Source organism: Oncorhynchus masou, unplaced genomic scaffold (assembly GCF_036934945.1).
Source record: "Oncorhynchus masou masou isolate Uvic2021 unplaced genomic scaffold, UVic_Omas_1.1 unplaced_scaffold_1359, whole genome shotgun sequence".
NCBI lineage: Eukaryota > Metazoa > Chordata > Actinopteri > Salmoniformes > Salmonidae > Oncorhynchus > Oncorhynchus masou.
The window spans coordinates 62,170-84,669 of record NW_027003488.1 but is presented as its reverse complement, the minus strand read 5'-3'; the positions used below and the strand labels follow the sequence as shown (position 1 = coordinate 84,669).

At 49.8% G+C, this 22,500-nt stretch overlaps 2 protein-coding genes across 2 annotated transcripts in view; one reads left to right on the top strand and one right to left on the bottom strand.

The window, feature by feature from the left end:
• Positions 1-22,500, top strand: part of LOC135530512 (V-type proton ATPase subunit d 1) — a 141,954-nt gene that overhangs the window by 78,781 nt on the left and 40,673 nt on the right. The window lies entirely within an intron of this gene.
• On the bottom strand, positions 12,485-20,146 carry LOC135530511 (11-beta-hydroxysteroid dehydrogenase type 2-like). Its single transcript, XM_064958818.1, has 2 exons — positions 19,874-20,146; positions 12,485-14,314 (listed from the first exon to the last, which is right to left on the bottom strand). Exons 1-2 carry the CDS (start codon positions 20,091-20,093, stop codon positions 13,917-13,919), a joined length of 618 nt encoding a protein of 205 aa, XP_064814890.1. The 5' UTR covers positions 20,094-20,146; the 3' UTR covers positions 12,485-13,916.

Below are 22,500 nucleotides of genomic sequence, written 5' to 3'. Positions count from 1 at the left end.
AGATGTAGTTTATAGAGGTAGTTTAGAGAGGTAGGTTATAGAGGTAGGTTATAGAGGTAGGTTATAGAGGTAATTTATAGAGGTAGGATATAGAGGTAGGTTATAGAGGTAGTTTAGAGAGGTAGGATATAGAGGTAGGTTATAGAGGTAGGTTATAGAGGTAGGTTATAGAGGTAGTGTATAGATGTAGTTTATAGAGGTAGTTTAGAGAGGTAGGTTATAGAGGTAGGTTATAGAGGTAGGTTATAGAGGTAGGTTATAGAGGTAGTGTATAGATGTAGTTTATAGAGGTAGGTTGTAGAGGTAGGTTATAGAGGTAGGTTATAGAGGTAGGTTATATAGAGGTAGGATATATATAGGTAGGTTATAGAGGTAGGTTATAGAGGTAGGTTATAGAGGTAGTGTATAGATGTAGTTTATAGAGGTAGTTTAGAGAGGTAGGTTATAGAGGTAGGTTGTAGAGGTAGGTTATAGAGGTAGGTTATAGAGGTAGGTTATATAGAGGTAGGATATATATAGGTAGGTTATAGAGGTAGGTTATATAGAGGTAGGATATAGACGTAGGTTATAGACGTAGGTTATAGAGGTAGTTTAGAGAGGTAGGATATAGAGGTAGGTTATAGAGGTAGGTTATAGAGGTAGGTTATAGAGGTAGGTTATAGAGGTAGTGTATAGATGTAGTTGGTTCTTCGCTGGTTCTGCTCACACTGCCCTACCCTGTGCTCTGACCTCTTTCTCCACTCTCTCTGCAGATGAAATCTCGCTTCTTGTGACGGCCGGCCGCCCAACAACCTGCCCGCTTGACCCTATCCCCTCCTCTCTTCTCCAGACCATTTCCGGAGACCTTCTCCCTTACCTCACCTCGCTCATCAACTCATCCCTGACCGCTGGCTACGTCCCTTCCGTCTTCAAGAGAGTGAGAGTTGCACCCCTTCTGAAAAAACCTACACTCGATCCCTCCGATGTCAACAACTACAGACCAGTATCCCTTCTTTCTTTTCTCTCCAAAACTCTTGAACGTGCCGTCCTTGGCCAGCTCTCCCGCTATCTCTCTCAGAATGACCTTCTTGATCCAAATCAGTCAGGTTTCAAGACTAGTCATTCAACTGAGACTGCTCTTCTCTGTATCACGGAGGCGCTCCGCACTGCTAAAGCTAACTCTCTCTCCTCTGCTCTCATCCTTCTAGACCTATCGGCTGCCTTCGATACTGTGAACCATCAGATCCTCCTCTCCACCCTCTCCGAGTTGGGCATCTCCGGCGCGGCCCACGCTTGGATTGCGTCCTACCTGACAGGTCGCTCCTACCAGGTGGCGTGGCGAGAATCTGTCTCCTCGCCACGCGCTCTCACCACTGGTGTCCCCCAGGGCTCTGTTCTAGGCCCTCTCCTATTCTCGCTATACACCAAGTCACTTGGCTCTGTCATAACCTCACATGGTCTCTCCTATCATTGCTATGCAGACGACACACAATGAATCTTCTCCTTTCCCCCTTCTGATGACCAGGTGGCGAATCGCATCTCTGCATGTCTGGCAGACATATCAGTGTGGATGACGGATCACCACCTCAAGCTGAACCTCGGCAAGACGGAGCTGCTCTTCCTCCCGGGGAAGGACTGCCCGTTCCATGATCTCGCCATCACGGTTGACAACTCCATTGTGTCCTCCTCCCAGAGCGCTAAGAACCTTGGCGTGATCCTGGACAACACCCTGTCGTTCTCAACTAACATCAAGGCGGTGGCCCGTTCCTGTAGGTTCATGCTCTACAACATCCGCAGAGTACGACCCTGCCTCACATAGGAAGCGGCGCAGGTCCTAATCCAGGCACTTGTCATCTCCCGTCTGGATTACTGCAACTCGCTGTTGGCTGGGCTCCCTGCCTGTGCCATTAAACCCTTACAACTCATCCAGAACGCAGCAGCCCGTCTGGTGTTCAACCTTCCCAAGTTCTCTCACGTCACCCCGCTCCTCCGCTCTCTCCACTGGCTTCCAGTTGAAGCTCGCATCCGCTACAAGACCATGGTGCTTGCCTACGGAGCTGTGAGGGGAACGGCACCGCAGTACCTCCAGGCTCTGATCAGGCCCTACACCCAAACAAGGGCACTGCGTTCATCCACCTCTGGCCTGCTCGCCTCCCTACCACTGAGGAAGTACAGTTCCCGCTCAGCCCAGTCAAAACTGTTCGCTGCTCTGGCCCCCCAATGGTGGAACAAACTCCCTCACGACGCCAGGACAGCGGAGTCAATCACCACCTTCCGGAGACACCTGAAACCCCACCTCTTCAAGGAATACCTAGGATAGGATAATGTAATCCTTCTCACCCCCCTTAAATGATTTAGATGCACTATTGTAAAGTGGCTGTTCCACTGGATGTCAGAAGGTGAATTCACCAATTTGTAAGTCGCTCTGGATAAGAGAGTCTGCTAAATGACTTAAATGTAAATGTAGTTTATAGAGGTAGTTTAGAGAGGTAGGTTATAGAGGTAGGTTATAGAGGTAGTGTATAGATGTAGTTTATAGAGGTAGTTTAGAGAGGTAGGTTATAGAGGTAGGTTGTAGAGGTAGGTTATAGAGGTAGGTTATAGAGGTAGGTTATATAGAGGTAGGATATTTTCTAGGTAGGATATAGACGTAGGTTATAGACGTAGGTTATAGAGGTAGTTTAGAGAGGTAGGTTATAGAGGTAGGTTAGAGAGGTAGGTTATAGAGGTAGGTTATATAGAGGTAGGATATTTTCTAGGTAGGTTATAGAGGTAGGTTATATAGAGGTAGGATATAGACGTAGGTTATAGAAGTAGGTTATAGAGGTAGTTTAGAAAGGTTATAGAGGTAGGTTATAGAGGAATGTCTGGTGTCTCCAGTGTGTCTGGTGTGTCGGTGTCTGGTCTGTCTGGTGTGTCGGTGTGTCTGGTGTGTCTGGTGTGTCTGGTGTGTCTGGTGTGTCTGGTGTGTCTGGTGTGTCGGTGTGTCTGGTGTGTCTGGTGTGTCGGTGTGTCTGGTGTGTCTGGTGTGTCTGGTGTGTCGGTGTCTGGGGTGTCGGTGTCTGGTGTGTCTGGTGTGTCTGGTGTGTCTGGTGTGTCTGGTGTGTCGGTGTGTCTGGTGTGTCTGGTGTGTCTGGTGTGTCGGTGTGTCGGTGTGTCGTTGTCTGGTGTGTCCGGTGTGTCTGGTGTCTGGGGTGTCTGGTGTGTCCGGTGTGTCGGTGTGTCGTTGTCCGGTGTGTCTGGTGTCTGGTGTGTCCGGTGTGTCTGGTGTCTGGTGTGTCTGGTGTGTCTGGTGTGTCGGTGTGTCTGGTGTGTCTGGTGTGTCTGGTGTGTCTGGTGTGTCTGGTGTGTCTGGTGTGTCTGGTGTGTCGGTGTGTCGGTGTGTCTGGTGTGTCGGTGTCTGGGCTGTCTGGTGTGTCTGTGTCTGGTCTGTCTGGTATCTCGGTGTGTCTGGTGTGTCGGTGTCTGGGGTGTCTGGTGTGTCTGTGTCTGGTCTGTCTGGTGTGTCGGTGTCTGGGGTGTCTGGTGTGTCTGTGTCTGGTGTGTCTGGTGTGTCTGGTGTGTCTGGTGTGTCTGGTGTGTCTGGTGTGTCGGTGTCTGGTGTGTCTGGTGTGTCGGTGTCTGGTGTGTCGGTGTCTGGGGTGTCTGGTGTGTCTGGTGTGTCTGGGGTGTCTGGTGTGTCTGGTGTATCTGGTGTGTCTGGTGTGTCTTGTGTGTCAGTGTCTGGTGTGTCTGGTGTATCTGGTGTGTCTGGTGTGTCTGGTGTGTCTGGTGTGTCTGGTGTATCTGGTGTGTCTGGTGTGTCTGGTGTGTCTGGTGTGTCGGTGTGTCTGGTGTGTCGGTGTGTCTGGTGTGTCTGTCTGTCAGGTGTGTCTGGTGTGTCTGGTGTGTCGGTGTGTCTGTCTGTCTGGTGTGTCTGGTGTGTCTGGTGTGTCGGTGTGTCTGGTGTGTCGGTGTGTCTGGTGTGTTGGTGTGTCTGTCTGTCTGGTGTGTCTGGTGTGTCTGGTGTGTCTGGTGTGTCGGTGTCTGGTGTGTCTGGTGTGTCGGTGTCTGGTGTGTCGGTGTCTGGGGTGTCTGGTGTGTCTGGTGTGTCTGGGGTGTCTGGTGTGTCTGGTGTATCTGGTGTGTCTGGTGTGTCTTGTGTGTCAGTGTCTGGTGTGTCTGGTGTATCTGGTGTGTCTGGTGTGTCTGGTGTGTCTGGTGTGTCTGGTGTATCTGGTGTGTCTGGTGTGTCTGGTGTGTCTGGTGTGTCGGTGTGTCTGGTGTGTCGGTGTGTCTGGTGTGTCTGTCTGTCAGGTGTGTCTGGTGTGTCTGGTGTGTCGGTGTGTCTGTCTGTCTGGTGTGTCTGGTGTGTCTGGTGTGTCGGTGTGTCTGGTGTGTCGGTGTGTCTGGTGTGTTGGTGTGTCTGTCTGTCTGGTGTGTCTGGTGTGTCTGGTGTGTCTGTCTGTCTGGTGTGTCTGGTGTGTCGGTGTGTCTGGTGTGTCGGTGTCTCTGGTGTGTCTGGTGTGTCTGCTGTGTTGGTGTGTCTGTCTGTCTGGTGTGTCGGTGTGTCTGGTGTGTCGGTGTGTCTGGTGTGTCGGGTGTGTCGGTGTCTCTGGTGTGTCTGGTGTGTCTGCTGTGTCGGTGGTGTGTCTGTCTGTCTGGTGTCTGGTGTGTCTGGTGTGTCTGGTGTGTCTGGTGTGTCTGGTGTGTCCTGTGTGTCGGCTATCACGGTTTGGGACACATTCAGGGGCTATCATGGTTTGGGACACATTCAGAGGCTATCACGGTTTGGGACACAACTGGGTCCTGGACTTTCGGACGGGACGCCCCCAGGTGGTGAAGTTAGGAAACAACATCTCCACCCCGCTGATCCTGAACCCTGGGGCCCCACAAGGGTGCGTTCTGAGCCCTCTCCTGTTACTCCCTGTTCACCCATGACTGCGTGGCCATGCATGCCTCCAACTCAATCATCAAGTTTGCAAACGACACTACAGTGGTAGGCTTGATTGCCAACATCGAAGAGACGGCAACTGCTCCGCCCACAACCGTTAAGGCTCTCCAGAGGGTGGTGCAGTCTGCACAATGCATCACCGGGGGCAAACTACCTGCCCTCCAGGACACCTACACCACCCGATGTCACAGGAAGGCCATAAAGATCATCAAGGACAACAACCACCCGAGCCACTGCCTGTTCACCCCGCTATCATCCAGAAGGCGAGGTCAGTACAGGTGCATCAAAGCTGGGACCGAGAGACTGAAGAACAGCTTCTATCTCAAGGCCATCAGACTGTTAAACAGCAACCACTAACAGTGAGTGGCTGCTGCCAACACACTGACTCAACTCCAGCCACTTTAATAATGGGAATTGATGGGAAATGATGTAAAATATATCACTAGCCACTTTAAACAATGCTACCTTCTTCAGAATTATGTACCTGTACAGGAACCAAATCAGCGGAAATTCCAGAGCGCCAACTAATTGTACTCGTTAAAACTCAAACTTTCATTCAAATTCACATGCAGGGTACTCAATTTCAAGCCACACTCGTTGTGAATATAGCCAACGTGTCATATTTGTAAAATGCTTTTCGGCGAAAGCATGAGGAGCTATTATCTGATAGCATGCAGCCCCAGAAACACACAAAGGGGACGTAAACAAAGAAATTTGCGTAGTCGGCGCTACCCAAAACGCAGAAATAAAATATAAAACATTCATTACGAGATTCTTTGTTGGCACTCCTATATGTACCATAAACATCACAATTGGGTCTTTTTTTCGATTAAATCGGTCCATATATATACCCAAAATGTCCATTTATGAACACCGAGAAATCCATGGAAAAAGTCGCGTTTCCGAACGCGACGTCATTTTATAAAATTCATAAAGTTGCCTATAAACTTTGACAAAACACTTCAACCTACATCTGTAATCCAAGTTTAGGTATTAGTAAACGTTAATAAATGATCAAATTGATCACGGAGAGATCTGTATTCAATAGCTAGAAGTTTACAAAACGAAGTCCAGTTCCTCACGGACATTTTTTTCAGTTGCGCACCTGAAGACCGGATGTGCTATTGACTAATCTGACCAAGGATAAAGGGCCCTGGTAATCACAACACTGGCGACATCGTGTGGAAGCTGTAGGAATTGCAAACACAGTTCCATCATTTATGGCAAGCCTTAGACAATACAAACACTGGCGGATGGATTTTTTCTTTGTAGATTTTGTGATCAGGTTTTCTTGCGATTTTGACGACAGAACTCGTTCTGTTATAGTCACAGACACCATTGAACCATTTCTAGAAACTTCAGAGTGTTTTCTATGCACACATACTAATCATATGCATATACTATACTCCTGGCATGAGTAGCAGGATGTTGAAATGTTGCGCGATTTTTAACAATAATTAAAAATGGGATGTAATAAATGCATCACTAGTCACGTTAAACAATGTCACTTTATATCATGTTTACATACTCTACATTACTCATCTCATATGTATATCCTGTACTCTATACCGTCTTCTGCATCCTGCCTATGCCGTTCGGACATCGCTCATTGATATATTTATATGTACATATTCTTATTCATTCCTTTACACTTGTGTGTATAATGTAGTTGTTGTGGAATTGTTAGATTACTTGTTGGTTATTACTGCATTGTCGGAACTAGAAGCACAAGCATTTCGCTACACTCGCATTAACATCTGCTAACCACGTGTAGGTGACCTATAAAATTTGATTTGATTTGATATATAAACTCAACAAAAAAAAGAAACATCCCTTTTTTCAGGACCCTGTCTTTCAAAGATAATTCTGAAAAATTCAAATAACTTCACAGATCTTCCTTGCAAAGGGTTTAAACACTGTTTCCCATGTTCGATTCCCACTGTTTCGTGTGTTCAATGAACAGTAAACAATAAATGAACTTGCACCTGTGGATGTTAATAAATCCTCTATATTCTAGCATCTTGTCCGGACAAAATATCACATTTACTACGGGAATGTTATTTCTCCAAAAATGAATATACTGCCCCCTAGTCACAAAAGGTTTTAAGACACTAACAGCTCACAGACAGTAGGCAATTAAGGTCACAGTTATGAAAGCTTAGGACACTAAAGAGGCCTTTCTACTGACTCTGAAAAACACCAAAAGAAAGATGCCCAAAGGTCACAGTTATGAAAGCTTAGGACACCAAGGAGGCCTTTCTACTGACTCTGAAAAACACCAAAAGAAAGATGCCCAAAGGTCACAGTTATGAAAGCTTAGGACACCAAGGAGGCCTTTCTACTGACTCTGAAAAACACCAAAAGAAAGATGCCCAAAGGTCACAGTTATGAAAGCTTAGGACACCAAGGAGGCCTTTCTACTGACTCTGAAAAACACCAAAAGAAAGATGCCCAAAGGTCACAGTTATGAAAGCTTAGGACACCAAGGAGGCCTTTCTACACCAAAATAAAGATGCCCGGGGTCTCTGATCATCTGCGTCAACATGCCTTAGGCTGCAAGGAGGACTGCAGATGTGGCCAGGGCAATAAATTGCAATGTCCGTACTGTGAGACGTCTAAGACAGCGCTACAGGGAGACAGGACGGACAGCTGATCGTCCTCGCAGTGGCAGACCACGTGTAACAACACCTGCACAGGATCAGTACACCTGAACATCACACCTGCGGGACAGGTACAGAATGGCAACAACAACTGCCCGAGTTACACCAGGAATGCACCATCCCTCCATCAGTGCTCAGACTGTCTGCAATAGGCTGAGGGAGGCTGTACTGAGGGCTTGTAGGCCTGTTGTAAGGCAGGTCCTCACCAGACATCACCGCCAACAACGGCAACAACTATGGGCACGAACCCACCGTCGCTAGACCAGACAGGACTGGCACAAAGTGCCCTTCACTGACAAGTTGCGGTTTTGTCTCACCAGGGGTGATGGTTGGATTCGGTCGGATTCGTTAAATCTCGTTTTTCAACCACTCCACAAATTTCTTGTTAACAAACTATAGTTTTGGCGAGTCGGTCAGGACATCTACTTTGTGTATGACACAAGTCATTTTGCCAGAAATTGTTTACAGACAGATTATTTCACTTATAATTCACTGTGTCACAATTCCAGTGGGTCAGAAGTTTACATACACTAAGTTGACTGTGCCTTTAAACAGCTTAGAAAATTCCAGAAAATGATGTCATGGCTTTAGAAACTTCTGACTCATTTGAGTCAATTGGAGGTGTACCTGTGGATGTATTTCATTACCTTCAAACTCAGTGCCTCTTTGCTTGACATCATGGAAAAATCAAAAGAAATCAGCCAAGACCTCAGAAAAAGTTCATCCTTGGGAGCAATTTCCAAATGCCTGAAGGTACCACGTTCATCTATACAAGCACTAGTATGCAAGTATAAACACCATGGGACCACACAGCCATCACACCGCTCAGGAAGGAGACGCGTTCTGTCTCCTAGAGATGAACATACTGTGGTGCGAAAAGTGCCAATCAATCCCAGAACAACAGCAAATGACCTTGTGAAGATGAGGTGAGGGTTAGGGTGAGGGTTAGGGTGAGGGTTAGGTTGAGGGTGAGTGTAAGGGCAAGGGTTAGGGTAAAGGTGAGGGTGAAGGTGAGGGTCAGGGTGAGGGTGAAGTTTAGGGTGAGGGTTAGGGTGAAGGTTAGGGTGAGGGTGAAGGTTAGGATGAGGGTTAGGGTGAAGGTTAGGGTGAAGATGAAGGTTAGGGTGAGGGTTAGGGTGAAGGTTAGGGTGAGGGTGAAGGTTAGGGTGAGGGTGAGGGTTAGGGTTAGGGTTAGGGTTAGGGTTAGGGTGAGGGTGAAGGTTAGGGTTAGGGTTAGGGTGAGGGTTAGGGTGAGGGTGAGGGTTAGGGTGAGGGTGAAGGTTAGGGTGAGGGTGAGGGTGAGGGTTAGGGTGAGGGTTAGGGTGAAGGTGAGGGTGAGGGGAACGGAGGTTACAACTGATCAGATGTGATTGTAACTTAAATTTGGAGCAAAAGTTAAGAGTTTACACAGTGGAAAAGACACAATGGTTTGTGTGATGAATTCTCTGATGGTTTGACAAAAGATAGTGTTTGAAAACAGCTATTAAGAGTTTGAGGCTTTTCTGAGAAGAGAGAAACACTCACAGTTCACTCTGACAGAACGCCTGACGGTCTGGTCAAATAATTACAACACGTGAACCAGTCTGTCTGTCTGCCTGCCTGTCTGTCTGTCTGTCTGTCTGTCTGTCTGTCTGTCTGTCTGTCTGTCTGTCTGTCTGTCTGTCTGTCTGTCTGTCTGTCTGTCTGTCTGTCTGTCTGTCTGCCTGCCTGCCTGCCTGCCTGCCTGCCTGCCTGCCTGCCTGCCTGCCTGTCTGTCTGTCTGCCTGTCTGTCTGTCTGTCTGTCTGTCTGTGTGTGTTGATGTTCTTGTTTATGTAAGTGGCCACACCACAAGTGGAGCAAGAGGTTACATGAAAAAGCGTGATTCAGTCAAGTGAACAAACTCTCTATCAATGTTTGGCCAGCAGCTGTGTGGTCAGATGGATGCCATAACAAAGACACTATAAACACCAAGCCTCTGTCCTGTCTCAGTTAATCAACGTGAGTTCAAACCAACAGCGTTTTCATGGCTGATCACTCACCAAAACAATCAGTGGTTGCTGTCTCCCCTTCTCTCCCCGTCTCTCATCTCCTCCCCTCTCTCCGCTCTCCCCTCTCTCTCCTCTCCCCTCTCCTCTCTCCCCTCTCCCCTCTCCTCTCTCCCCTTTCCTCTCTCCCCTCTCCCATCTCCTCTCCCTTCTCTTCTCCTCTCCCCTCTCCCATCTCTCTCCTATCCCATCTCCTCTCCCTTCTCTTCTCCTCTCCCCTCTCCCCTCTCTCTCCTCTCCCCCTCTCTCCCTCTCCCCTCTCCCCTCTCTCTCCTCTCCTCTCCTCTCCTCTCCCCTCTCATCTCCTCCCCTCTCCCATCTCCTCTCCTCCCCTCTCCCCTGTCTCTCCTCTCCCCTCTCCTCTCTCCCCTTTCCTCTCTCCCCTCTCCCCTCTCCTCTCTCCCCTCTCCCCTCTCCTCTCTCCCCTTTCCTCTCTCCCATCTCTCCCCTCTGCCCTCTCCCCTCTCTTCTCTCCCCTCTCCCCTCTCCCCTTTCCTCTCTCCCCTCTCCCATCTCCTCTCCCCTTTCTTCTCTCTCCTCTCCCTTCTCTTCTCCTCTCCCCTCTCCCCTCTCCCCTCTCTTCTCTCCCCTTTCCACTCTCCTCTCTCCCCTCTCCCCTCTCCTCTCTCCCCCTCTCCTCTCTCCCCTCTCCTCTCTCCCCTCTCCTCTCTCCCCTCTCCCCTCTCCTCTCTCCCCTCTCCTATATTGGTCCCCACTGGCTTCACAGAATACACAGAATCTCTGACGGTTCTTGGAAGACTGGCATCTAGGAAGTTCTAGGAAGAGGGGACCCAGACCTGGTCCGATTTAGGGGGCGGAGCTTTATAACGTGGGGGTTATTTATTCGAATTGGCATACGGAGTAAACTCATTCTCATGAGTCCCAAATGGCAAACTATTCACTAGTTAGTGGCACCTATTTTCCTATGGGCCCTGGTCAAAAGTGGTGCATGTTATAGTGAAAAGGGTCAAATTTGAGATGTGTACATTTTGCAAACGTTCAACTTTTTAAAAATCCTTTATTTATCGAGGCAAGTCAGTTAAGAACAAATTCTTATTTTCAATGAAGGCCTAGGAACAGTGGGTTAACTGCCTGTTCAGGAGAACGACAGATTTTTACCTTGTCAGCTCGGGGGTTTGAACTTCAAACCACTAGTCTACCCTGCCGCCCCTCCCCTCTAACCACTAGGCTACCCTGCCACCCCTCCACTCTAACCACTAGGCTACCCTGCCGCCCCTCCACTCTAACCACTAGTCTACCCTGCCACCCCTCCCCTCTAACCACTAGTCTACCCTGCCGCCCCTCCACTCTAACCACTAGTCTACCTGCCGCCCCTCCACTCTAACCACTAGTCTACCCTGCCGCCCCTCCACTCTAACCACTAATCTACCCTGCCGCCCCTCCACTCTAACCACTAGTCTACCCTGCCGCCCCTCCCCTCTAACCACTAGTCTACCTGCCGCCCCTCCACTCTAACCACTAGTCTACCCTGCCGCCCCTCCACTCTAACCACTAGTCTACCCTGCCGCCCCTCCACTCTAACCACTAGTCTACCCTACCGCCCCTCCCCTCTAACCACTAGTCTACCCTGCCGCCCCTCCACTCTAACCACTAGTCTACCCTACCGCCCCTCCCCTCTAACCACTAGTCTACCTGCCGCCCCTCCACTCTAACCACTAGTCTACCCTACCGCCCCTCCACTCTAACCACTAGTCTACCCTGCCGCCCCTCCCCTCTAACCACTAGTCTACCCTACCGCCCCTCCACTCTAACCACTAGTCTACCCTGCCACCCCTCCACTCTAACCACCAGTCTACCCTGCCGCCCCTCCACTCTAACCACTAGTAGGGGTCAAACCATTCCCTCCCAATCTCGCCCCCGATCTTTCTTCAGTTATACAATGTTATGAGGCTTAATTAAGTGAACTCAGAATTAGCACACCATGCTCCAAAAACTAACTGACAGATTTGAAATGGGTGGTTAGGTTTGAGTATAAAGGTCAAAGATGGGCTCCTGGCATGTCAACAAACTGTCCCACCACTCCAGGACAGAAGGAGAGCTGTTGTCTGTGTTTGGTGTTGGTTCCTCTCTCCTCTCCTCCCTCTCCCCTCTCCCTTCTCCCTTCTCTCTCTCCTCTCCCATGCCCTCTCCTCTCCTCCCTCTCCTCTCTAATCTCCTCCCTCTCTACTCTCCTCTCCTCCCTCTCCTCTCTCATCTCCTCCCTCTCTACTCTCCTCTCCTCTCCTCCCTCTCTCCTCTCTCCTATCCTCCCTCTCTCCTCTCCTCTCCTCTCCTCTCCTCTCCTCTCCTCTCCTCTCCTCTCTCCTCTCCTCTCTCCTCTCCTCTCCTCTCCTCTCCTCTCCTCCCTTTCTCCTCTCTCCTCTCCTCTCCTCACTCTCTCCTCTCCTCCCTCTCCCCTCTCTCTTCTCCCATCTCTCTCTCTCTCTCCGCTCCTCTCCTCCCTCTCCCCTCTCTCCTCTCCCCTCTTCTCCTCTCTTCCCTATCTCCTCTCCCTCCTCCTTCTCTCCTCTCTCCTATCCTCCCTCTCTCCTCTACTCTCCTCTCCTCCCTCTCTCCTCTCTCCTATCCTCCCTCTCTCCTCTCTTCTCCTCTCCTCTCCTCTCCTCTCCTATCCTATCCTATCCTCTCCTCTCCTCTCCTCTCCTCTCCTCTCCTCTCCTCTCCTCTCCTCCCTCTCTCCTCTCCTCCCTTTCTCCTCTCTCCTCTCCTCACTCTCTCCTCCCTCTCCCCTCTCTGTCCTGTCCTGTCCTCTCCTCTCCTCTCCTCTCCTCTCCTCTCCTCTCCTCTCCTCTCCTCTCCTCTCCTCTCCCATGCCCTGTCTTCTCCTCTCTCCTCTCATTGCTGAGGCAAGAGATAACAAAACGATTTTTAAAAAGTCTTAAAAACTTTTAATATTACCAAAGTTAGGTGAACAATGAGTGAAAAAAACAAACATTTTTTTAACAATATTTTTAAGAATATTTGTTATTGTAAAATTCACAGTTTTCAGTGATTCATGAAATAAAACTGGCATAGCTACTCTGATTGAAGAAGAACATTCAGTGGAGTGAACAATACAAAGAAACGAACAAAGACGAACTGTTCGAAATAAAAATAACATCGGCAAATATAATTGAACATCTATAAGGTCCTTGAATTCAGGTGCTCCATGGGGATGTGACAGAATGGTGTATTTACAGAGCTCTGTGGTGCCAGCCGTGTTGGTGCCAGCCGTGTTGGTGCCATCGTGTTGGTGCTGTTGGTGCCAGCCATGTTGCTGCCAGACGTGTTGGTGCCAGCCATGTTGGTGCCAGCTGTGTTGGTCCCAGACGTGTTGGTGCCATCGTGTTGGTGCTGTTGGTGCCAGCCGTGTTGGTGCCAGCCGTGTTGGTGCCATCGTGTTGGTGCTAGCCGTGTTGGTGCCAGACGTGTTGGTGCCAGACGTGTTTGAGCCAGCCGTGTTGGTGCCAGCCGTGTTGGTGCCAGCCGTGTTGGTGCCAGACGTGTTGGTGCCATCGTGTTGGTGCTGTTGGTGCCAGCCATGTTGGTGCCAGCCGTGTTGGTGCCAGCCATGTTGCTGCCAGACGTGTTGGTGCCATCGTGTTGGTGCTGTTGGTGCCAGCCGTGTTGGTGCCAGCCGTGTTGGTGCCATCGTGTTGATGCCATCGTGTTGGTGCCAGAAGTGTTGGTGCCAGCCGTGTTGGTGCCAGCCGTGTTGGTGCCAGAAGTGTTGGTGCCAGCCGTGTTGGTGCCATCGTGTTGATGCCAGCAAAACCATACAGCATATTAAGGTGCTAACATGTCGTTCATTCTAAAAGTTGGGCCAAACTCTCTAAATATGTCTCTGTGTGCCAGCTATGTTGGTGTCTGCCGTCTACCGGGAGGGGAAGCCACTCAAAAACTCATCTTCAATGACCCCTTCAAAATGAACACCAATATAATGAGCCCTTCAATAGGAACACCAATATAATGAGCCCTTCAATGTGAACACCAATATAATGAGCCCTTCAATGTGAACACCAATATAATGAGCCCTTCAATGTGAACACCAATATAATGAGCCCTTCAATGTGAACACCAATATAATGAGCCCTTCAATGTGAACACCAATATAATGAGCCCTTCAATGTGAACACCAATATAATGAGCCCTTCAATGTGAACACCAATATAATGAGCCCTTCATTGTGAACACCAATGCAAAAACCACAATATTCAAACAAAAAATAGACAACAACACGATGAGCGTGTTTTACCTGACGTCAGTGGGCCCTACAGCTTCCACTTTCTACCTTAAAAACAAACATCATCTCATTGTTTTACTTCTTTATCTTCTCCATGTTGTTGTTGTTGTTGTTGTTGTTGTTGTTGTTGTTGTTCTCTTTCCTCAGCGCTCGTGGGATGATCTTCTTCTGGACAAATAGTCTCTGGAGGAACTTGTCTGAGAGACTCAGAGGGAAATAACTATAAACGAAGTACATGAGGCCCACGCCGGGCCCAGCGTAGTATCGGACCAGGGGCCGGGGGGAGAGCAGCGCCTCGCTGATGGTGTTGATGACTGGTGACAGGTCCTCGTTAGCCGACTGGGCGAAGTGTTGGAAGAGCTCCTTGGTCTCGTGTGTGTAGTCTTCCCCGTACTCCTCCAGCAGGCCTGCGGACAGGTTGTGGATCAGGCTCTTGTACTGACTCTCCCAGTACTCCTGGTTACCAGACTGACCTGGGATCAGAGGATATAGAGGGTTTGAGTTAACAGGGAGTTTCCTTCACACCACACTTTTCATTACTTTTCATTACATTTCGTTATACTACAACGGTTTGATTTGTCTAATCTTAGCAATTTCTTCTTAGCTAGCTACATAGCCGTCTTTGTATCAACGACAATTGCATAATTATCGTATTTCGTCGTCCTAACGTATCTGCCCAGCAGCTAGCTAAGCAGCTAGCTAACATCCACTGTCCACTAGCACTGTAGAAACTATTACACTCAACTGAACGACTCGATTAGCGTAGTGTCAGCTAGCTACATAGTTGTCTTCGCTGTCTTCGTATCCAAGATAATTGTGCAGTTTAGAGTGTGTAGACTTAGAGTGATTATCTTAATTTACCGAGGTTAGCTAGCCAGCTATTTGTCGTCCTTAACGTAGGAAATGCTGCTAGCTAGCTAGCCAACAGCTAGCCAACCTCTACCGAATTGAACTCCAACTACCCGGTCAACATTCCGCGTCGCTCCACAGGTAGTATCACATTTTCATTTCACTTCATTACAGTACAACGGTTTGATTTGTTTGATCGTAGCTAGCCAGCTACATAGCCGTCTTTGTATCTAAGACAATTGTGTAGTCTAGAGCGATTTTCTAGGTTAGCTGGCCAGCTATTGTCGTTCTTTTAACGTAGCTAGCCAGCTAGCCCCCGAATAGCAGCACTGTAGTAACTATTACAGTACAACGGTTTGTTTTGTTTGATCGTAGCTAGCTAGCTACATAGCCGTCTTTGTATCTAAGACAATTGTGTAGCCTAGAGCGATTTTCTAGGTTAGCTGGCCAGCTATTGTCGTTCTTTTAACGTAGCTAGCCAGCTAGCCCCCGAATAGCAGCACTGTAGTAACTATTACAGTACAACGGTTTGTTTTGTTTGATCGTAGCTAGCTAGCTACATAGCCGTCTTTGTATCTAAGACAATTGTGTAGCCTAGACTGATTTTCTAGGTTAGCTAGCCAGCTATTGTCGTTCTTTTAAGGTAACGTAACGCAATCAACCTGCTAGCTAGCCAGCTAGCCCCCGAATAGCAGCACTGTAGAAACTATTACACTCGACGGAACGACTTGATTAGTGTAGTGTCAACATCGCAGCCACTACCAGCTAGCCTACTCCAGCAGTACTGTATCATTTCAATCATTTTAGTCAATAAGATTCTTGCTACGTAAGCTTAACTTTCTGAACATTCGAGACGTGTAGTCCACTTGTCATTCCAATCTCCTTTGCATTAGCGTAGCCTCTTCTGTACCCTGTCAACTATGTGTCTATCTATCCCTGTTCTCTCCTCTCTGCACAGACCATACAAACGCTCCACACCGCGTGGCCGCGGCCACCTAATCTGGTGGTCCCAGCGCGCACGACCCACGTGGAGTTCCTGGTCTCCGGTAGCCTCTGGAACTGCCGATCTGCGGCCAACAAGGCAGAGTTCATCTCAGCCTATGCCTCCCTCCAGTCCCTCGACTTCCTGGCACTGACGGAAACATGGATCACCACAGATAACACTGCTACTCCTACTGCTCTCTCTTCGTCCGCCCACGTGTTCTCGCACACCCCGAGAGCTTCTGGTCAGCGGGGTGGTGGCACCGGGATCCTCATCTCTCCCAAGTGGTCATTCTCTCTCTCTCCCCTTACCCATCTATCTATCGCCTCCTTTGAATTCCATGCTGTCACAGTTACCAGCCCTTTCAAGCTTAACATCCTTATCATTTATCGCCCTCCAGGTTCCCTCGGAGAGTTCATCAATGAGCTTGATGCCTTGATAAGCTCCTTTCCTGAGGACGGCTCACCTCTCACAGTCCTGGGCGACTTTAACCTCCCCACGTCTACCTTTGACTCATTCCTCTCTGCCTCCTTCTTTCCACTCCTCTCCTCTTTTGACCTCACCCTCTCACCTTCCCCCCTACTCACAAGGCAGGCAATACGCTCGACCTCATCTTTACTAGATGCTGTTCTTCCACTAACCTCATTGCAACTCCCCTCCAAGTCTCCGACCACTACCTTGTATCCTTTTCCCTCTCGCTCTCATCCAACACTTCCCACACTGCCCCTACTCGGATGGTATCGCGCCGTCCCAACCTTCGCTTTCTCTCCCCCCGCTACTCTCTCCTCTTCCATCCTATCATCTCTTCCCTCTGCTCATACCTTCTCCAACCTTTCTCCTGATTCTGCCTCCTCAACCCTCCTCTCTTCCCTTTCTGCATCCTTTGACTCTCTATGTCCCCTATCCTCCAGGCCGGCTCGGTCCTCCCCTCCCGCTCCGTGGCTCGATGACTCATTGCGAGCTCACAGAACAGAGCTCCGGGCAGCCGAGCGGAAATGGAGGAAAACTCGCCTCCCTGCGGACCTGGCATCCTTTCACTCCCTCCTCTCTACATTTTCCTCCTCTGTCTCTGCTGCTAAAGCCACTTTCTACCACTCTAAATTCCAAGCATCTGCCTCTAACCCTAGGAAGCTCTCTGCCACCTTCTCCTCCCTCCTGAATCCTCCTCCCCCTCCCCCCCCTTCCTCCCTCTCTGCAGATGACTTCGTCAACCATTTTGAAAAGAAGGTCGACGACATCCGATCCTCGTTTGCTAAGTCAAACGACACCGCTGGTTCTGCTCACACTGCCCTACCCTGTGCTCTGACCTCTTTCTCCCCTCTCTCTCCAGATGAAATCTCGCTTCTTGTGATGGCCGGCCGCCCAACAACCTGCCCGCTTGACCCTATCCCCTCCTCTCTTCTCCAGACCATTTCCGGGGACCTTCTCCCTTACCTCACCTCGCTCATCAACTCATCCCTGACCGCTGGCTACGTCCCTTCCGTCTTCAAGAGAGCGAGAGTTGCACCCCTTCTGAAAAAACCTACACTCGATCCCTCCGATGTCAACAACTACAGACCAGTATCCCTTCTTTCTTTTCTCTCCAAAACTCTTGAACGTGCCGTCCTTGGCCAGCTCTCCCGCTATCTCTCTCAGAATGACCTTCTTGATCCAAATCAGTCAGGTTTCAAGACTAGTCATTCAACTGAGACTGCTCTTCTCTGTATCACGGAGGCGCTCCGCACTGCTAAAGCTAACTCTCTCTCCTCTGCTCTCATCCTTCTAGACCTATCGGCTGCCTTCGATACTGTGAACCATCAGATCCTCCTCTCCACCCTCTCCGAGTTGGGCATCTCCGGCGCGGCCCACGCTTGGATTGCGTCCTACCTGACAGGTCGCTCCTACCAGGTGGCGTGGCGAGAATCTGTCTCCTCGCCACGCGCTCTCACCACTGGTGTCCCCCAGGGCTCTGTTCTAGGCCCTCTCCTATTCTCGCTATACACCAAGTCACTTGGCTCTGTCATAACCTCACATGGTCTCTCCTATCATTGCTATGCAGACGACACACAATTAATCTTCTCCTTTCCCCCTTCTGATGACCAGGTGGCGAATCGCATCTCTGCATGTCTGGCAGACATATCAGTGTGGATGACGGATCACCACCTCAAGCTGAACCTCGGCAAGACGGAGCTGCTCTTCCTCCCGGGAAGGACTGCCCGTTCCATGATCTCGCCATCACGGTTGACAACTCCATTGTGTCCTCCTCCCAGAGCGCTAAGAACCTTTGCGTGATCCTGGACAACACCCTGTCGTTCTCAACCAACATCATGGCGGTGGCCCGTTCCTGTAGGTTCATGCTCTACAACATCCGCAGAGTACGACCCTGCCTCACACAGGAAGCGGCGCAGGTCCTAATCCAGGCACTTATCATCTCCCGTCTGGATTACTGCAACTCGCTGTTGGCTGGGCTCCCTGCCTGTGCCATTAAACCCCTACAACTCATCCAGAACGCCGCAGCCCGTCTGGTGTTCAACCTTCCCAAGTTCTCTCACGTCACCCCGCTCCTCCGCTCTCTCCACTGGCTTCCAGTTGAAGCTCGCATCCGCTACAAGACCATGGTGCTTGCCTACGGAGCTGTGAGGGGAACGGCACCGCAGTACCTCCAGGCTCTGATCAGGCCCTACACCCAAGCAAGGGCACTGCGTTCATCCACCTCTGGCCTGCTCGCCTCCCTACCATTGAGGAAGTACAGTTCCCGCTCAGCCCAGTCAAAACTGTTCGCTGCTCTGGCCCCCAATGGTGGAACAAACTCCCTCACGACGCCAGGACAGCGGAGTCAATCACCACCTTCCGGAGACACCTGAAACCCCACCTCTTCAAGGAATACCTAGGATAGGATAAGTAATCCTTCTCACCACCCCCCCTTAATGATTTAGATGCACTATTGTAAAGTGGCTGTTCCACTGGATGTCAGAAGGTGAATTCACCAATTTGTAAGTCGCTCTGGATAAGAGCGTCTGCTAAATGACTTAAATGTCTTAAATGTGGGTTCTCTCCCAGTACTCCTGGTTGCCGGACTGACCTGGGATCAGAATATATAAAGGACTGAGTTAGTTTAAATTTAGAGGATGATTTAATACGTAGGTAAGAGCAATACATAATATTTGCCTCTAATAACACACTAATATGGTGCTAATAACATGCTTATAAGGTGCTAATAACACGCTAATAAGGTGCTAATAACACGCTAATAAGGTGCTAATAATGTGCTAATAACATGCTAATAAGGTGCTAATAACACGCTAATAATGTGCTAATAACATGCTAATACGGTGCTAATAACATGCTAATAAGGTGCTCATAACATGCTAATACGGTGCTAATAACATGCTAATACGGTGCTAATAACACGCTAATACGGTGCTAATAACATGCTAATATGGTGCTAATAATGTGCTAATAACATGCTAATAATGTGTTAATAACATGCTAATAAGGTGCTAATAACATGCTAATAAGGTGCTCATAACATGATAGTAAGGCGCTCATAACATGCTAATAATGTGCTAATAACATGCTAATAAGGTGCTAATGACATGCCAACAACATGCTAATGAGGTGCTAATAACATGCTAATAACATGCTAATAAGGTGCTAATAACATGCTAATGATGTGCTAATAACGTGCTAATTAAGGTGCTCATAACATGATAATACGGCGCTAGTAACATGCTAATGAGATGTAAATATGTTAGTCTAGTTCCACACATGGCGAGCCAATCAGAAGAGACAGATTGAGGTACACCATGTGGACACTACAATAAACGGGATGTAAATTACACACTATTATATCATCGTTGCTGCTATTAGCATGAAATAATGGTAATCGGCATTAATGAGTGTATAAATTAAGATTTACACTGTTACTACCAATCAACATCACATGTGACAGCTGCACTTCCTGTGTGGCTCTGTAGAGATATCTATCTATCCCAGGGTCTAGTCCCCATCCCATCTAGCATCTCTCTGGCGTTAGTCCCCATCCACTCTAGCATCTCTCTGGCATTAGTCCCCATCCCATCAAGCATCTCTCTGGCGAATGTCCCCATCCCATCTAGCATCTCTCTGGCATTAGTCCCCACAACCTGTTCCCCCAGGTTTCCCTCACCTAATCTAGTATGAGAAGAGTAGAATGGTGGATGCAAGAACCCTGACCCCTCACCTGTCTTGTATGAGGATGGCAGTATGGTGGACACTTTGACCCCCCAGGGTTCCATTTCGTGGCGCAGTGTGTTGATGAACAGGTTGAGAGCTGCCTTGGAGGCTCCGTACGCTGCTAGACAGGGGAATGGCTGCTCTCCTGGAGGGAGAGAGAGGGAGAGAGAGAGAGAGAAAGAGAGAGAGAGAGAGAGATAGAGAGAGAGACAGAGAGACAGAGACATAAAGACAGAGAGAGCGAGAGAGAGACCACAACGTCAGTATTTAATATATCTAAATCGGTATTTGTTTCAGAGGGTTGAAGGGACGTGTTTATGCTACATGTTAACTATTTCCTCACATCACCTTCTATTATCTTAAAAGAACTGATACAATGTAAGTTACGCACTTTGCCCTTCGATTAATGCTTGTTTTATATGGACACATTTAAACACGTCAGTAAAGATAAGAAAAGAACACTGGTTCATATGAAGGTAGAGGTGGAGGAGGAGGTGGAGGAGGAGGTGGAGGAGGTGGTGGAGGAGGAGGTGGAGGAGGAGGAGGAGGAGGTGGAGGAGGAGGAGGAGGAGGAGGTGGAGGAGGAGGAGGAGGAGGAGGAGGTGGAGGTGGTGGAGGAGGGGGAGGAGGAGGTGGAGGAGGAGGTGGAGGAGGTGGTGGGAGGAGGAGGAGGAGGAGGTGGAGGAGGAGGTGGTGGAGGCGGTGGAGGAGGAGGTGGAGGAGGTGGAGGAGGAGGAGGAGGAGGAGGAGGTGGAGGTGGAGGAGGTGGAGGAGGCGGTGGAGGAGGAGGAGGTGGAGGAGGAGGAGTAGGAGGAGGTGGAGGAGGAGGTGGAAGAAGTGGAGGTGGAGGAAGTGGAGGAAGTGGAGGTGGAGGAGGAGGTGGAAGAGGTGGTGGAGGAGAAGGTAGAGGAGGAGGAGGTAGAGGTGGAGGAGGAGGTGGATGAAGTGGAGGTGGGGGAGGAGGTGGAGGAGGAGGTGGAGGAAGTGGAGGTGGAGGTGGAAGAAGTGGAGGTGGAGGAAGTGGAAGTGGAGGTGGAGTTGGAGGGGGGTGTGGAGGAGGTGGTGGGGGAGGTGGAGGAGGAGGAGGAGGTGGTGGAGGAAGTGGAGGAGGTGGAGGTGGAAGAAGTGGAGGTGGAGGAGGAGGTGGAGGTGGAGGTGGAGGTGGATGAAGTGGAGGTGGAGGAGGTTGTGGAGGAAGTGGAGGAGGTGGAGGTGGAAGAAGTGGAGGTGGTGGAGGAAGTGGAGGAGGTGGAGGTGGAAGAAGTGGAGGTGGGGGAGGAGGAGGTGGAGGAGGAGGTGGAGGAGGTGGTGGTGGAGGTGGAGGAAGTGGAGGTGGAGGTGGAGTTGGAGGGGGGTGTGGAGGAGGTGGTGGGGGAGGTGGAGGAGGAGGAGGTGGAGGAGGACGAAGTGGAGGTGGAGGAGGTGGTGGAGGAAGTGGAGGAGGAGGTGGAGGAGGAGGTGGAGGTGGAGGAATTGGAGGTGGAGGAGTTGGTGGAGGAAGTGGAGGAGGAGGTGGAGGAGGAGGTGGATGAGGAGGTAGAGGTGGAGGAAGTGGAGGTGGGGGAGGAGGAGGAGGAGGTGGAGGAGGTGGAGGTGGAGGTGGAGTTGGAGGGGGGTGTGGAGGAGGTGGTGAAGGAGGGGGTGGAGAAAGTGGAGGAGGTGGAGGAGGCGGTGGAGGAGGCGGTGGAGGAGGAGGTGGAGGAGGTGGTGGTGGAGGTGGGGTGGAGGTGGAGATGGAGGAGGTGGTGGAGGAGGTGGAAGAGGAGGAGGAGGCAGATCAAAAGTAGGTGGAGGAGGAGGTGGAGGTGGAAGAGGTGGTGGAGGAGGAGGTGGAGTTAGAGGGGGTGTGGAGGAGGTGGTGGAGGAGTAGGTGGAGCTGGAGGAGGAGGTGGAGGAGTAGGTGGAGCTGGAGGAGGAGGTGGAGGTGGTGGAGGAGGTGGGGGTGGGGGTGGGGGTGGTGGATAAGGAGGTGGAGGTGGAGGAGGTGGAGGAGGAGGACAAAGAGGCGGAGGAAAAGGAGGAGGTGGAGGAGGTGGAAGAAAAGGAGAGGGGGGAGAAGGAGGTAGAGGAGGAGGTGGAGGTGGATGAAGAGGATAGTATTGAAACAGCTCTGATTGGTTGGTATAAGGATGGTAGTATTGAGACAACTCTGATTGGTTGCTATTGGGATGATATTATTGACACAGCTCTGATTGGTTGCTATAGGGATGGTAGTATTGAGACAGCTCTGATTGGTTGCTATAGGGATGATATTATTGACACAGCTCTGATTGGTTGCTATAGGGATGGTAGTATTGAGACAGCTCTGATTGGTTGCTATAGGGATGATATTATTGACACAGCTCTGATTGGTTGCTATAGGGATGGTAGTATTGAGACAGCTCTGATTGGTTGCTATAGGGATGGTAGTATTGAGACAGCTCTGATTGGTTGCTATAGGGATGGTAGTATTGAGACAGCTCTGCCCTACAGGACAGTATCTCTACAGGACAGGATGTTGTTAGCACTATTATTTAGCTTTGCGTGTAGTTTGGTATTTTGTTGTTTTTGTTCGGTGATCATTTAATAAAGGAAGGAACCTTGGTCCACTCACAACTGGTTTCAACACCTGAACGTTGTGATTGGACAATATGG

Coding starts and splice junctions, on each gene's coding strand:
- LOC135530511 (XM_064958818.1), bottom strand. CDS start 20,093: ATGTCTCTGTCTCTCTGTCTCTCTCTCTATCTCTCTCTCTCTCTCTCT. Junction 14,315..19,873: donor GCCATCCTCATACAAGACAG/GTGAGGGGTCAG, acceptor CTCTGATCCCAG/GTCAGTCTGGTAACCAGGAG.